Source organism: Saccopteryx leptura, chromosome 9 (genome assembly GCF_036850995.1).
Source record: "Saccopteryx leptura isolate mSacLep1 chromosome 9, mSacLep1_pri_phased_curated, whole genome shotgun sequence".
Lineage (NCBI taxonomy): Eukaryota > Metazoa > Chordata > Mammalia > Chiroptera > Emballonuridae > Saccopteryx > Saccopteryx leptura.
The window spans coordinates 36,608,150-36,622,597 of NC_089511.1; the positions used below are offsets into that span (position 1 = coordinate 36,608,150).

At 50.3% G+C, this 14,448-nt stretch overlaps 1 protein-coding gene across 1 annotated transcript in view; it reads right to left on the reverse strand.

Moving 5' to 3' along the window:
- Positions 1 to 13,867, reverse strand: part of GPI (glucose-6-phosphate isomerase) — a 32,071-nt gene extending 18,204 nt beyond the window's left edge. Inside the window, exons 1-8 of the mRNA XM_066348187.1 lie at positions 13,659 to 13,867; positions 12,633 to 12,723; positions 12,248 to 12,316; positions 10,664 to 10,783; positions 2,535 to 2,618; positions 2,258 to 2,404; positions 1,426 to 1,497; positions 339 to 383 (exon numbers count right to left, since the gene is read on the reverse strand). Coding sequence (XP_066204284.1) covers positions 339 to 383; positions 1,426 to 1,497; positions 2,258 to 2,404; positions 2,535 to 2,618; positions 10,664 to 10,783; positions 12,248 to 12,316; positions 12,633 to 12,723; positions 13,659 to 13,780 — 750 coding nt within the window. The 5' untranslated portion in view covers positions 13,781 to 13,867. The remainder of the gene's footprint in view (positions 1 to 338; positions 384 to 1,425; positions 1,498 to 2,257; positions 2,405 to 2,534; positions 2,619 to 10,663; positions 10,784 to 12,247; positions 12,317 to 12,632; positions 12,724 to 13,658) is intronic.
- Between the last annotated feature and the right edge of the window lie 581 nt (positions 13,868 to 14,448).

The following is a 14,448-nucleotide window of genomic DNA, read 5'->3' on the forward strand; positions in this document are numbered from 1 at the left end:
AGAGGCCAGCAGCAGAGCTGCAGAGGCCAAGAAAGGGCCTGTGCATGGAGTGTACTAAATATCAGACAGGCCTGGGAGATGCATGGGGTTGACACAACCTCACTGACTGCAAACCCCTCCCTGGAGCTGCAGAGACTCGATGGGAGAATGCAAAAAAAAGGACAAGGACAGTTTGTAGACCATGTCCCTCATGGGTAACAACCCCTCCATCCCATCAGCCAAGCCAAGATCCCCGAACCTGTGAACCACATCTTGGTGTGTGTATTCTGAAAGGCCATGTCCTTGTGTGGCCTGGGTCCACCTTGGGATGTAGTCTGGGGACCCACAAGGGCACTTACTGTGTTGGTAGACAGGGCAACAAAGTGCTTCGCAACAGCTGAAGGCTGCAAGAGACAGAGATAAGTTACACTGAACCCAGCCCGGGGGACCACCCGAGGCAGTGATCACTCCCATCTCTTAAAGAAATCAAGATCCTCAGTTCTGAGCCTGTTGGAGGAGCCCCACCTCAAGGTCCAGAGGACGAGAGGTCAGAGGCTGGCTGACTCAGCCTACCTCACCAGCATACAAAGCCCAGGGGCCTTAAAGAAAGGGCCCTTGGCCCTGGCCAGTTGGCTCAGTGGTCGAGTGTTGGCCCAATGTGTGGAAGTCCCAGGTTCGATTCCTGGTCAGGCAATACAGGAAAAGTGCCCATCTGCTTCTCCACCCCCTCCCATACTTCTCTCTCTCTCTCTCTCTCTCTCTTCTCATCTCCTCCTATAGCCAAGGCTCGATTAGAGTGAGTTGGCCCTGGGCACTGAGGTTGGCTCCATGGCCTCTGCCTCATGTGCTAAAAAATGGCTCTGGTTGCAACCGAGCGAGGGCCCCATATTGGCAGAGCATCATCCCCCTAGTGGGCTTGCCGGGTGGATCCCAGTTGGGGCACATGCAGGAGCCTGTTTCTGCCTCCACTCCTCTCTAAAATTAAAAAAAAGAAACAGCCTTCAGTCCTGGCACAACAGGTCAGTTGGTTAGACCATTGTCCTAAAGCACAGAGGTTGCTGGTTTGATCCCTAGTCAGGGCACATGCAGAAAAAGACTTATGTTTCTGTTTCTCTCTCTCTCTCTCTCTCTCTCTCTCCCTTCTTCTATTTCTAAAATCAATAAATAAAATTTTTAAAAAACAAGAAGAAAAAAAAAAAGAAATGGCCTTTAGCTAATTAGAGCAGGTTCAGCCACGTTTGGTGCATCTGGTTTGTTCAGGACTGACAAAGCCAAATGTCTTAAACAAAATGATCAGGCACCAGAGAGCCTGCCTCCTACTACACAAATAGAGCTACAGGGCTATAGGGCGAGGTTCGGCCATCAGGTGGATGGGCAACCTCACCCCCACCCCCATCCTTCCTGACCTACGCACCGCCCACCACCCCCTGCCCACGCAGCACTCACATCCTTGGCTGCCAGGAGAAGCCACTCCTTCGCTGTCTCCGCATTAGTGATGGTCTCCTGGGTGGTAAAGGTCTGCAGCCAGAGAGTGAAGCAGTTGGTCCCCAGCTCAGGGTCTGTGCAGCCTAGAGCCAGGGCTTAGCAGCAGAGGCCATGTGGGTGCCCAATTGTCCTAAGCAGCAGTGCATGACTCCCCATAACCTACACCCACATGTCCACAAAGCCATGGTAAGTGGCTGTCTGTGTGTGTGGCTAAAAGGGGCCTGGATGTAGCAGCGTCATCCTGAGATTCCAGGACTTCAAAACCAGAGAGACGGGAACCCTAGTAAGAGCCACAACCCAACCCTTTCCCCCGATCCCTGTCACAAGTCAAAGAGCAGAGTATCTTCCAGAAGGGGGGCTGTGGCCACACCTGGACCTCCCCTCAGCTCAGGCTTGGCTGTATCTCCAAATCCAGATGGAATCCTTAGTATTTTATGTGCGTTAATGTGAATAAATAGAGCATAAATGACAACAAACAAATGCTTACAAACAAAAGCATGGCTCAGGGATCAGAAAGGAGCAGACTCTAGGGACAGATCTCTAAGGATGAGAGCAGTCCACCTGGAGCACAGATCCTACAAAGTGAGTTGAGTATGGCCTCAAGACCAAGACTCAAATTGATCAGTCCAGGCTTTCATCAGGTAAACAGCGCTTGCCGCCAGACAAGGCAGAGTCTGAGGGCAGCTGTGCTGGCCCGATCCACAAAGCACAACTCGGAAGTGGTGGGGAGAGTCCCACGCCTGCCCCCACTCCATCACACACAGAGGAGCAAGGCTGGCTTTGAGGCCCGTACCTTGGAGGCGATGATGAACAGGGAAGACTCAGGGTTCAGGCTGGCCAGGGTTTTGGCAATGTGGGTCCCGTCAATGTTGGAGACAAACCAGACCCTGGGACCTCCTGCAGAGTACGGCTTAAGGGCTTCAGTCACCATGAGGGGTCCCTGTGGGGAGACACGGCATCAGAAAACAAGATTTCAGGGCCAAGAGCGGGGGACAGCCAGGTCCCATCATGGAGAAAACAAGGCCCTGGATGGGAACCCTTACCCCACCCCAAGACCATCCTCTCCTTACCAGGTCAGAGCCACCGATGCCGATGTTAATGACGTCTGTGATGGGCTTGCCCGAGTACCCCTTCCAGTCACCGCTTCGGACGTTCTGGCACAGAGTGAGAGATGTGATCAGCCCAGAGCCCCGAGGATAAGCTGCTGCCATGCCTGACCAGGCGGTGGCGCAGTGGATAGAACGTCAGACTGAGACGCAGAGGACCCAGGTTTGAAACCCTGAGGTCACTGGCTTCAGTGCGGGCTCATCTGTCTTGAGTGCGGGCTCACCACATGGAGTCGCTGGCTTGAGCATGGAATCATAGACATGACCCCATGGTTGCCAGCTTCAGCCCAAGGCTACTGGGTTCAGCAAGGGGTCACTCACTATAGCCCGCCGACCAAGGCACACAGGAGAAAGCAATCAATGAACTAAGGTGCCACAACGAAGACTTTATGATTCTTATCTTTCTCCCTTCTTGTCTGTCTGTCCCTATCTGTCCCTCTCTCTGTCTCTGCTGCTGCTGCTGCAAAAATAAAGTCACTATAGTACTTCTGTATCCTTATGCCACGGTCCTAACCACAGGGGCCATTGAGTGGCAGATCCCTGTCACACTCATACCCATCTATTTCATCAGTAACAAAGCGGGATGACATTCCCACCTCACCGTAATATTGTTGGAATTTTTAAAATAGGGTGAACTCTCAGCACCCAATATATCAGAGACCAAGAGATGTAAAATGCCAACTACTGTGACTGGTCCATACCAGAAAAAGGAGGATTAGACACACAGCCAACCTCCACATGGACCCCAGTGATGATTTCTTCCTGGTTTACACATCCTGGCAGCGCCCCATACTGAGCAGGGCTGACCTGTGCACCCGTTAGGGTATTGTCAACGTGAGAGAGCATGACTCCAGAAGTTGGCTCAGGAAAGACGTTGCAAGTCCAGCCTTGACCTCTTGTGTCACTTTTGGTGGAGCCATCTACTATGCTGTGAGGACATATAAAGGTCACATGAAGAAGCCCATGTGTCAAGAACTGAGGTGTGCCTGACCAGGCAGTGGCACAGTGGATAGAGTGTCGGACTGGGATGCAGAGGACCCAGGTTCAAGACCCCAAGGTTGCCAGCTTGAGCACAGGCTCATCTGGTTTGAGCAAAGTTCACCAGCTTGGACCCAAGGTCGCTGGCTCCAGCAAGGGGTTACTTGGTCTGCTGAAGGCCCGCGGTCAAGGCACATATGAGAAAGCAATCAATGAACAACTAAGGTGTCGCAACGAAGAACTGATGATTGATGCTTCTCGTCTCTCTCCGTTCCTGTCTGTCTGTCCCTATCTATCCCTCTCTCTGACTCTCTCTGTGTCTCTGTAAAAAAAAAAAGAAAAAAAAGAACTGAGGTATTCTTCTGACAGCCAGGGCCAATTCACCATCTGGAGTGGGAACCACCATGGAAGAAGATCCTTCAGAACCCACCAAATATGCAGACAACTGCAGCTTTGCAAACATCTTGACCACAACCTCAAGAAACACCGCAAACCAAGACCACTTCATAATTTCTGACCCCTAGAAACTATGTAGCCCTTTGCTCAATGGATAGAGCATCAGCCCAGGGTGCGGATGTCCCAGGTTCGATTCCTGGTCAGGGTACACACACATGAGGAACGACCATCTGCTTCTCTCCCTCCCTCTTCCCTTCTTCTCCTTCTCCTCCCGCAGCCAGTGGTTCAACTGGTTTGCGTGTCGGCCTCGAGTGCTGAGGATAGCTCTGCTGATTTGAGCAACCCAGATGGATTGCCGGGTGGATCCCAGCCAGGGCACATGTGGGAGTCTGTCTCTCTATCTCCCCTCCTCTCAAAAAAAGAAGAAAAAATGAGAAAGAAATTATGTGAGATAAATGTTTATTGCTGTTTTAAGCCAAGTTTGGGTATAATTTGTTATATAACGATAAATAACTAATGCAGATTTTGGTACCAAAAATCTCTACCAAAGTAGGACATTGCCATAACAAATCCAAAAATTTGTGGGCAAACGCTAAAAGAACCTTGAAAAGAGGAAAAACCAAACCAAACAAAAGAACCTGGAGGAGAGTTAGTGAAAGCCTGAAAAACCACAGAGAGACTGTTAGCCAAAGTCTAATGGTCCTCAGAGGCTGCTAATACAGATTTGAAGAAAAGGGAGGAAAACATTATTGGAAATTGGAGGGAACAGAAACCTTGTTATGTAGTGACAGAACGTTTAACAACACTGTTTCCTGTATTAACAGGGAAAGTAAAAGATATGTCTATTTACAACAATCTGGATGATGTAGCTATAGAGTGTCACGGTATTAAAGGAGCTGCCTGGATTTTTGGTGGTTATAGTTAAAATATAAGAGGAGAAAAATAAGCTAAAGGAAAAACACTGGCCCTGGCCAGTATGTTCAGCAGTAGAGCATCGGCCCAGTGTGTCGATGTCCCAGGTTCAATTCCCAGTCAGGGCACACAGGAGAGGCTCCCATCTGCTTCTCCCCTCCTCCCCCTTCTCTCACTCTCTCTCTCCCCTTCCTGTAGCCATGGCTTGATAGATTCAACCATGTTGGCCTTGGGCACTGAGGATGGCTCTGTGGAGCCTCTACCTCAGGAGCTAAAAATAGCTCGTTTATTAGCATCGGCCCCCAGATGGGCAGAGCATTGGCCCTAGATGGCATCACCCGGTGGATTCTAGTAGGAGCACATGTGGGAGTCTGTCTATCTCTCCCCGCACATAAAAGAAATAAATAAAAAAAACAACAACATTTAAACAAAAAGAAGCCAGGAGTTATTGGGTTTGAAAATTTCTAGCCTCTCTAGGAAACGATGCTAAAATGAAGAGATGGCTCTTTGGCAAAGACCAAATGCAAGGCACTGTTACAAAAGCATAGTATAAAAAGAAAGGCAAGAGTGTAGCTATAAAACTCTTTGTTAAGATATCAGAGAGCCTGACCAGGCAGTGGCACAGTGGACAGAGCATTGAACTGGGACGCAGAGGACCCAGGTTCAAAACCCCAAGGTTGCCAGCTTGAGTGCGGGTTCATCTGACTAGAGTGCAGGCTCACCAGCTTGAGCACGGGGTTGCTGACTTGAGCGTGGGATCCTAGATATGACCCCATGGTAGCTGGCTTGAGCTCAAAGGTCGCAGGCTTGAAGCCTAAGGTCACTGGCTTGAGCAAGGGGTTGCTAGCTCTGCTGTAGCCCCCTAGTCAAGGCATATAAGAGAAAGCAATCAATGAACAACTAAGGTGCCTCAATGAAGAATTGATTCTTCTCATCTCTCTCCCTTCCTGTCTGTCTCTATTGGTCATAATATAGAGAACCTTTTGGTCAAAGATAAGGCTTCTAAGAAACTCAAAAGCACTGCCTCTGAAGCAATGGTAGTAAAGGACTTATCTTGAAGAAACTTGGTATTGCTTTTGTCTAATGGAGTGAATCCACCATCCCAATAAGCTTCATAGAAGACCCACAAAGTTTCTAGGAAAACTGAATTGTCAGAAGAAACACCACCAGCTTGGACTAAAAGAAACAGAGAAGGTACAAAGGGAAAAGATTCCCATGTTTCTACCAACAGTAAGCAGGCTGAGAACACTGCAGTTGCAAACAAAGTGCCTCTCATATAAAAGGGATGAATGAAGGCAAAGCCAAAGCCCTAAGGAATGATTCCCAAGCCTTGAGGACTAACCCAGTAACTGTATCATGCTGGATTTCAGAATTGCTTTGGATCAATGGCCTTTGTGTGCTTCCCATTTCCCCCTCTTTTTGTAAAAGAATTATCCTGTCAGCTATCCTATGCTCATCTCACTGTTGTATGTGGGGTGTGAGGGGGTAAATAACTTGTCTCTTTAATTTACATGTCTCCAGGTCAAAAGGAACTGTAAATTGTATTAAAAGAAATACAAGTATTATTATTACATCTGTACCTAATTTAGATGATGAGGTTCTTGACTTTGAACTGATACTATAACAGGATATCACCTTAAGACAGGGGTCAGGAACCTTTTTGGCTGAGAGAGCCATGAACGCCACATATTTTAAAATGTAATTCCATGAGAGCCATACAACGACCTGTGTACCTTACGCATTATCCAATAAAAATTTGGTGTTGTCCCGGAGGACAGCTGTGATTGGCTCCAGCCACCCGCAATCATGAACATGAGCAGTAGGAAATGAATGGATTGTAATACATAAAAATGTTTTATATTTTTAATGTTATTTTTTTTATTAAAGATTTGTCTGCGCCCTGGCCAGTTGGCTCAGCGGTAGAGCGTCGGCCTAGCGTGCGGAGGACCTGGGTTCGATTCCCGGCCAGGGCACACAGGAGAAGCGCCCATTTGCTTCTCCACCCCTCCGCCGCGCTTTCCTCTCTGTCTCTCTCTTCCCCTCCCGCAGCCAAGGCTCCATTGGAGCAAAGATGGCCTGGGCGCTGGGGATGGCTCTGTGGCCTCTGCCTCAGGTGCTAAAGTGGCTCTGGTCGCAACATGGCGACACCCAGGATGGGTAGAGCATCGCCCCCTGGTGGGCAGAGCATCGCCCCATGGTGGGCGTGCCGGGTGGATCCCGGTCAGGCACATGCGGGAGTCTGTCTGACTGTCTCTCCCTGTTTCCAGCTTCAGAAAAATGAAAAAAAAAAAAAAAAAAAAAAAAGATTTGTCTGCGAGCCAGATGCAGCCATCAAGAGAGCCACATCTGGCTCGCAAGCCATAGGTTCCTGACCCCTGCATTAGGAGAAGGTGAGTGGGGATATTCTGCATATGGAAGGACCATGACGAATCACTGGGAGCCAGACGGGCAGACTATGGTAGCCGACTTCCATGATGGTTCCCATGAGACTTGCCACCTGGCATTCATGTCTGTATGCAGTCCTCTCCCACTCTGATCAGAGCTGACCTTTAAACCAACAGGGTACCACAGAAATCAAAGACTGTAATTTCTGATGCTAGCTTATAAAAGACCTTGAGTCACTGTGGATCACTCTGACTGGGGACAATAAGCTGCCTTGTCATGAGGACATACAAATAGTCTGTGGAGAGGTCTACCTGGTGAGGAACTAAAGGCTCTCAAAAAACAGCACTAATTGGTTGTGAGCCACTTGGAAGCAGATCCTGCAGCGGCCCCCCCCCCACCCATCAAGGCTTTTTTTTTTAAGATTTTACTTATTGACTTTAGGGACAGGAGAAAGAAGAACAGTGGGGGGAGGATTGGGAAGCTTCAACTCATAGCAGTTGCTTCTTGTATATACTTTGACCAGGCAAGCCCAGGGTTTTGAACCAATGTCCTCAGCATTCCAGGTTGACGCCATATCCACTGTGTCACCACAGGTCAGGTCCAATAGCCTTTAATTAATTAATTAATTTATTTATTTTTGAGATTTAAGAGAGAGGAACAGATAGGGACACACAAGAAGGGAGAGATGAGAAGCATCAATTCTTTTCTTTTTTTTTGTATTTTTCTGAAGTTGGAAACGGGGAGGCAGTCAGACAGACTCCCGCATGCGCCTGACCGGGATCCACCCGGCATGCCCAGCAGGGGGCGATGCTTTGCCCATCTGGGGCGTTGCTCTGTTGCAACCAGAGCCATTCTAGCGCCTGAGGCAGAGGTCACAGAGCCATTCTCAGTGCCCGGGCCAACTTTGCTCCAGTGGGGCCTTGGCTGCGGTAGGAGAAGAGAGAGACAGAAAGGAAGGAGAAGGGGAGGGGTGGAGAAGCAGATGGGCGTTTCTCCTGTGTGCCCTGGCCGGGAATCGAACCTTGGGACTCCTGCACGCCAGGCCGACACTCTACCACTGAGCCAACCGGCCAGGGCCACCCAATAGCCTTTAAACAGGTGTCACCCTGGGTCAACATCTTGACTACAACTTGATGAGATCTGAGGCAGAACCAGCCAGCAGAGACACTGCAAATTCCTGATCCTCAGAGATTTTGGTTGTTGTTAGTTGCTAAACTCCAGAATAATTTGAAGATCCAGCAACTTTTATTTTTGCTTTAAATAATATTCAACTTACGGAAAATTTCCCATCAATGCAGAAAGGAAATAAGCTGCACATCTTCTCAACTCTCAATCTCACTATTAAAGTTTTATTATAGCCTGACCTGTGGTAGCACAGTGGATAAAGCGTCGACCTGGAAATGCTGAGGTCGCCGGTTCAAAACCCTGGGCTTGCCTGGTCAAGGCACATATGGGAGTTGATGCTTCCAGCTCCTCCCCCCTTCTCTCTCTTCTCTCTCTCCCTCTCTGTCTCTCTCTCTCCCTCTCTCTGTCCTCTCTAAAAAATGAATAAATAAAATTAAAAATAAATAAATAAATAAAGTTTTATTATAATAAAGCATCTCAGAAGAGAATGTTTAATATAACTATATGCACTCTTTCACTGACCAGGTGGTATTTTATGACACATGCCAATTCTGTACTTCCTTTTTTAACTTCATAGTATATCCTGAACAGCATGAGTCAATGCAACCGTAGCTCCCTAATTCCTAATGTTTCCCAATTCCTATACTATATAAACATACACTGATTTTACGGACCAGTCCTCTCTGATAAACGAACTCGGGCTTTTTCAGTTTGTGCTACTATAATTAAGGTCATGGCAAACTCCCACCCAATCTCAGTGAACTTTTAAGAGCAAAGCCATAGAGAGTGTTCGTCGACCATGGAATTACATCCATTCAGCAGCTTTTTTATACTATAAATACCCCACCAGTCTGAATCGGGGACTCCAGCAGCCAGCTAGCTGGAAGGGAGGGCTTTCCTGGAAGCAGCTCCCCAGACAGCCAATGGCACACTCTCCACATGGCGTGTCTGAGCACACAACGGCTGATCAAACAGAGCAGCAGGCTTCCCAGGCATGTCAGCTCTGCCACTCAGAGCAGATGGCTGGAAATGTCCTTCCTCACACCCGGGGGCCATCTCATATACCAACCACTGTTAAGGAACATTCTGGAAACCTTATTTCTGTCCTTCTTCACTCCGGGAAATACTACTCATTCAGCTGCCAGGCCTCTAAGATTGATGCCCAGATCACCTCCTGCCGTTTCAGGTCTGAAAATGGCTCAGAGCCAAAGCAACCAGACTTTGACCAGCCCCATGAGGGCCACTATTTCCAGGTACAAGTAGACCAGAGCCCAGATTATCACTCCCAGAGCACACATAAAAGATGTGCACACGCCCACAGACAAACCAGCCCACAGATATCACCTTTATACTCCAGGCTTAAGAATGTCTGCCACCTGACCTGTGGTGGTACAGTGGATAAAGCATCGACCTGGAATGCTGAGGTCACCGGATTGAAACCCCGGGCTTGCCCAGTCAAGGCACATATAAGCAGCAACTGTGAGTTGATACTTCCTGCTCCTCCTTCCTCCCCTTTCTCTCTTTCTCTTTCCTCTATCTAAAAATCAATAAATAAAATCTTTAAAAAAAATCTGCCATCCACTGGGAAAGACTGAGGCCACAGCATTGATGTGGTGAAATCTCTAGTTGGTCTCGAGGCTCCACCCCTACAGCCCCACTCATAAAGAGTTATATGCACTGAGGCTGGCATAGGGAGGGACATCTCTTACATATTTGTAAGTACAAAGAAGCTGCATTGTAGATAAAAGGGAACCTCTCTCTCTGTGTGTTCACACTTGGGTATATGTACACTTCAAAGAGGAGACAACAGATATGATAGTACACGCATATCCTAGTACGTGCATAGGAAGCCTTTGGAGAATTGTTTGGGGGTGTGGTGAAAGAAATTTTAAAACATTTATTTTACTTAGTTCTAGACTAGGCAATAAGGGCATATATGACTAAAGAGATTAGAAAAAGCAAGTCTCCTCCCCACTCCCCCATCCTTCAGGGCCTCACTTTTCTTTTCAGATCTCAGCCACCGGCCAGTTTGCCCATGAGCCCTCAGCTGTCTACAGCTCAGGAAGGAAGCTGCTCCACTGCTGCCAGTGGTGGGTTCCCTCAAAACAGGGCCAGGAAATACGTGCCTTAGCCGAGCTCCCAAGGGCCAGTGATCAGACAGACCGCCCCCGCCTTGGGCTGTAGTGAGGGCTTGAGTCTTCTCCAAGGAGAGTGGAGGGATGGCCCATCAGGGCCCCCGAACTCCCAAATACATGACACATACAGCTAAAGGCAAACCCAGCCCAACAGCTGCTCACCTGGCAGAAAGACTTCATCTTCTCCAGGACCCTGTTGACCTCTGGCATCACATCCTTACCATCCACCGTAATGGGCGTATTTGACCGGTTGCGCAGGGCCACATGCAGCACTGCTCGATTCTGGGGACAAGAATCAGAGTGAGAAGATCCCCTCCCCAGGGTAGCCACACCCCCAGCTGGGCATGGTGCAGTGTGGCCCTGAAAGTCAGTCGACTTCCTAGCCATTGGACATGCAGGCTCTGAGGTCTTTGTCCGTGGGGCTCATACTGAGAACCCACTGTGTGCTATGGAAGTAGGGGCTACCCCAGGACCCCAAGGGAGGGCAAGGCATGTGCCACCCCCTTATGTGCTGCAGACGGTCACAAGGGGATGGAGACTGGAACAAGCTTAGTATAGGCCCTAAGGGCCCACAGGTGTTCATGGTGTCAGGCTATGAAAAAGCCAAGGAAAGAGGAACACAGTCAGCAAAGGTGGAAAGTGGTGACAACACAGGTCAGAGACAAGAACTGCTTCAGAGGACTAGGGCTCATTAAGCTTAAAGTCGTTTCGTCTTCCTGATGAGAGCATATGGTGTTGGCATCTTTTGAAAAGTGCCCCCAGCCCTATGAATGTAAAGCAAAACACAGAAAACACAGATGTCACGTTTCCCTCACCAAGTGGCCCATAATACCAACTGCCAGAAACAAAACAGACCCTAAGCCTGTGGTGGATGCCAGGCAGCTGGCCTTGTCATGTAAGAGCAACAGTCTCATCAAGCTGAAACCAGCAGAGGAGTCCTTGAAGGAAATAGATCTAAAGACATCAGGTAGGCAGGGAAGAGATGGTCGCTGGACTCCAACCCAGCGAGAGGCTCACTAAGGTGGAGGACTTCATGCTACCCTGCCAGACCCCACTCCTGTCCCACATTTGAGAGGAAAATGTACCTCTCCAGGAAGCCCTCCTTGATTGCAGCCTCTCTCAGCCTAGCCCAGCAGTACAAGACAAGGTTGTTTGAATCCTGGCTCTGCCTCTTATAGATATGGTCTCTTGGATAAGCGACTTGACCTCTGAGCCTCAGGTTCCTCAGGTGTAAAAGGAAGATTAACATCTTTAGGTCCGGCCTCTAAATGCTCAGTGATTCTTATGTCCACAAGCTTCTACAGCAATTCAGCAACAGGGGCCACAAAGCCTGGCCTTACCACTACTTTTTATTGACTCCTACCACTAAGGAGGTTGATCTTTTGACATAAGATCCTTCTTCTCATTAATAAAGCTTGTAGCAAAGCTAGAGTAGAATTAAGTTCTCCAAGCATGCCTGGAGAAGCCCTCTCCTTGCAGACTTGAGATCTGCTCTCACTACACAGACAGGAGGAGCCAGTCATTCCACGCTACCAGATCCAGACCATCAGTCTTGGGGAAGACACACCCCAAAGCTAGGCAACTAGCTAGAGGAAATTGGTCTTCAGGCGCCTCGCCTCGTTAAGCAAAAATGTTGCCTAAGAGGAGGGGTGAAGACACGGTGAGGCTAACTGTCAGATGAACTCCAGAGGGAAGGAAGAGGCCCTGGTGGACCTGAGAAATCTGGTGCCCACTATGCCTGCTTACCTCGGTGAAGTTGATTTTCTCGCCCTTGAACATGCGGTCCCGGGCGGTTTCCACTCCCCTGGATTTGGCCTGCAAAGAGAAGACACTAAGGCCTGGTCCCACCCGCAATTGTCACCAAGGGTTCAAGATCACAAACACAAGGTGTGGTGCAGCCTTTGGAGGGCCTGACAGATGGCCGCAGCCTGGCACCCTCCCCCACTGCCTGGGAAGGGTATGCTCAGAATCTAAGCCCAATCCAGGAGCCCAGCGCCCTGCATTGGCACATACATAGTCCCTGAGGTCCACTGAGAGAAGTAGAAATGCTCAAGGATGTGGGGCTCCCAGGAGCCCTGCTTGCCCACCACACCGTGGGTCATAGGTCAAGACTCCCACAGCAGAACATTACCAGGTCCACCAGCATCTGCATCACACCCTCCGTCACAAGGTTCTTGGAGTAATCCACCAGAATACGCCCATGGTTGGTGTTGAGTGTCAAGCTGCAGAAAAATAGCAGAAGCCACTGATCACGTCCTAGGCCCCTTCTCCCAGCCTGCTCCCTGACCAGAGCTGCACCCAGAAAAAACACCCTTCTTGTGCTACACCCCAAACAGATCTCAGCTGTCCATCACTGTGGTGGCGTCTGTCACCTGCCTGCCCACCAGGCTGACCTGCAGCAGCAGCAGCACCGTAAATAGGGCCACCCTCTGAATGCAAATGCAGTCCCTGGGTAACTGAGAGCTAGATGCACACTCACTGCTCCTCTCCAGCTCAGGGAGTGACCAGCCCCTCCCGGAGCTTCCACTCTGTGACTCAGCTTACTCAGGGACCCAGAAGACAGGGCTGACCATTGGGACTTACAGCCCTCGGCCACAGACCACCTCCCTAACACACCTGCACGAAAGCACGCTCGGCCCCATCCTGCCCCAAAGACTCCTTTCCATTTCCCGGTCCTTCACAAGTCTCCTGACCTAGTCTCCTCCGCAGGAATCATATTGCCACATCTCCACCCTTCCACCAGGCTCCCCGCGATCCCCCGGGCCTGCTCTATCCTAACCGCACCCCAAAGACGTTCCCAAGCCCATTCTCTGCTGGGAGCGGGTGGAAGGGAGGGGGCCTCGCTGACACAGCAGGCTCCCCCGCACAACAGCGGAAAGAGTCTCTTCTCAAACCGCAGGGGATGGAGGGTGGGGACAGGAGGAAGGTGAGAGTCACGTCCCTGTGGAAGGGGAGTCGTGGAGGGGCCCACTTCTCATGACTAAGCAAGCCTGGGACCTCCAGCGAGCGCCGGGGGAACCTGCCTCAAGGAGGCGTCAAGGACGAAGTGCGGCCTGGTCTCGATCCCCGGTCCTGCACACCCTGAGCCCGTGCGCTGCGGCCCGACGCGTCCCGATCCTGGCCTGCACATCCCGCCCGCTTGTGGCCTCGCGCGCACCTGAAGTGGTTAAAGCGTTCTTTGTCCCCTTCGAAAAGGCGGCGCAAGTTGAGTTCAGCGCTGTGCTGGCGGTGCCATTCCTGCAGCTTCTGGAACTCCGGATTGTTGGTGAGCGCGGCCATGGCGAGACCAGCAGGCTGCACAGGCAGGGACGTGGGCGGAGGAAGAACTAGCGCTGGCGCTGGCGGCGCGCAAAGCACGGTCCCTGCGCCGCTAGCTGTCTTTATGGCGCAGGCGCCCAGCCCCGCCCCACCCTCCCGACCCCGCCCTCAGCGCCCGCGGGCCGACCTTGTAGCAGCCCAGCTCTAGGGCCTCCGCTGCTCTTCCTGCAATGGACCGCCAGCCGCCAGTTGTGCTGCCCCTCTGCGACCTCAGCCTGCACGTGCCTGGGGGGGGGGGGGGGGGGGGGGGGCGGGCGACGACGACGACAGAGGCCGATCTCTCTGTGCCCAGACTGTTGCATTCGTTCATTTATTCATTCATTTAACAGAACTCTGAACACCTCCATGTTACAGGTCGTGTTTCAGGAGGTGCAGATACATATGGGACAAGTAAAATAAAATAAATGGCATGTCAGAAGCTTGTGTTATTGAGAAAAGGAAAGCTAGAAAGGGTGTTGGGAATGGGGATTGCAATATTCAATGCAATGGTCAAGGGAAAACTCACTAATGAGGTGACATTAGAGCAAAAGCCTGAAGAAGGTGAGAAAGTGAGCCAATGGGATATCTGGGTGGAAAGTGTTCAAAGGGAAGAGCAACTGCAAAGTTCCCAAGAGCGGCATTTTTTTTTT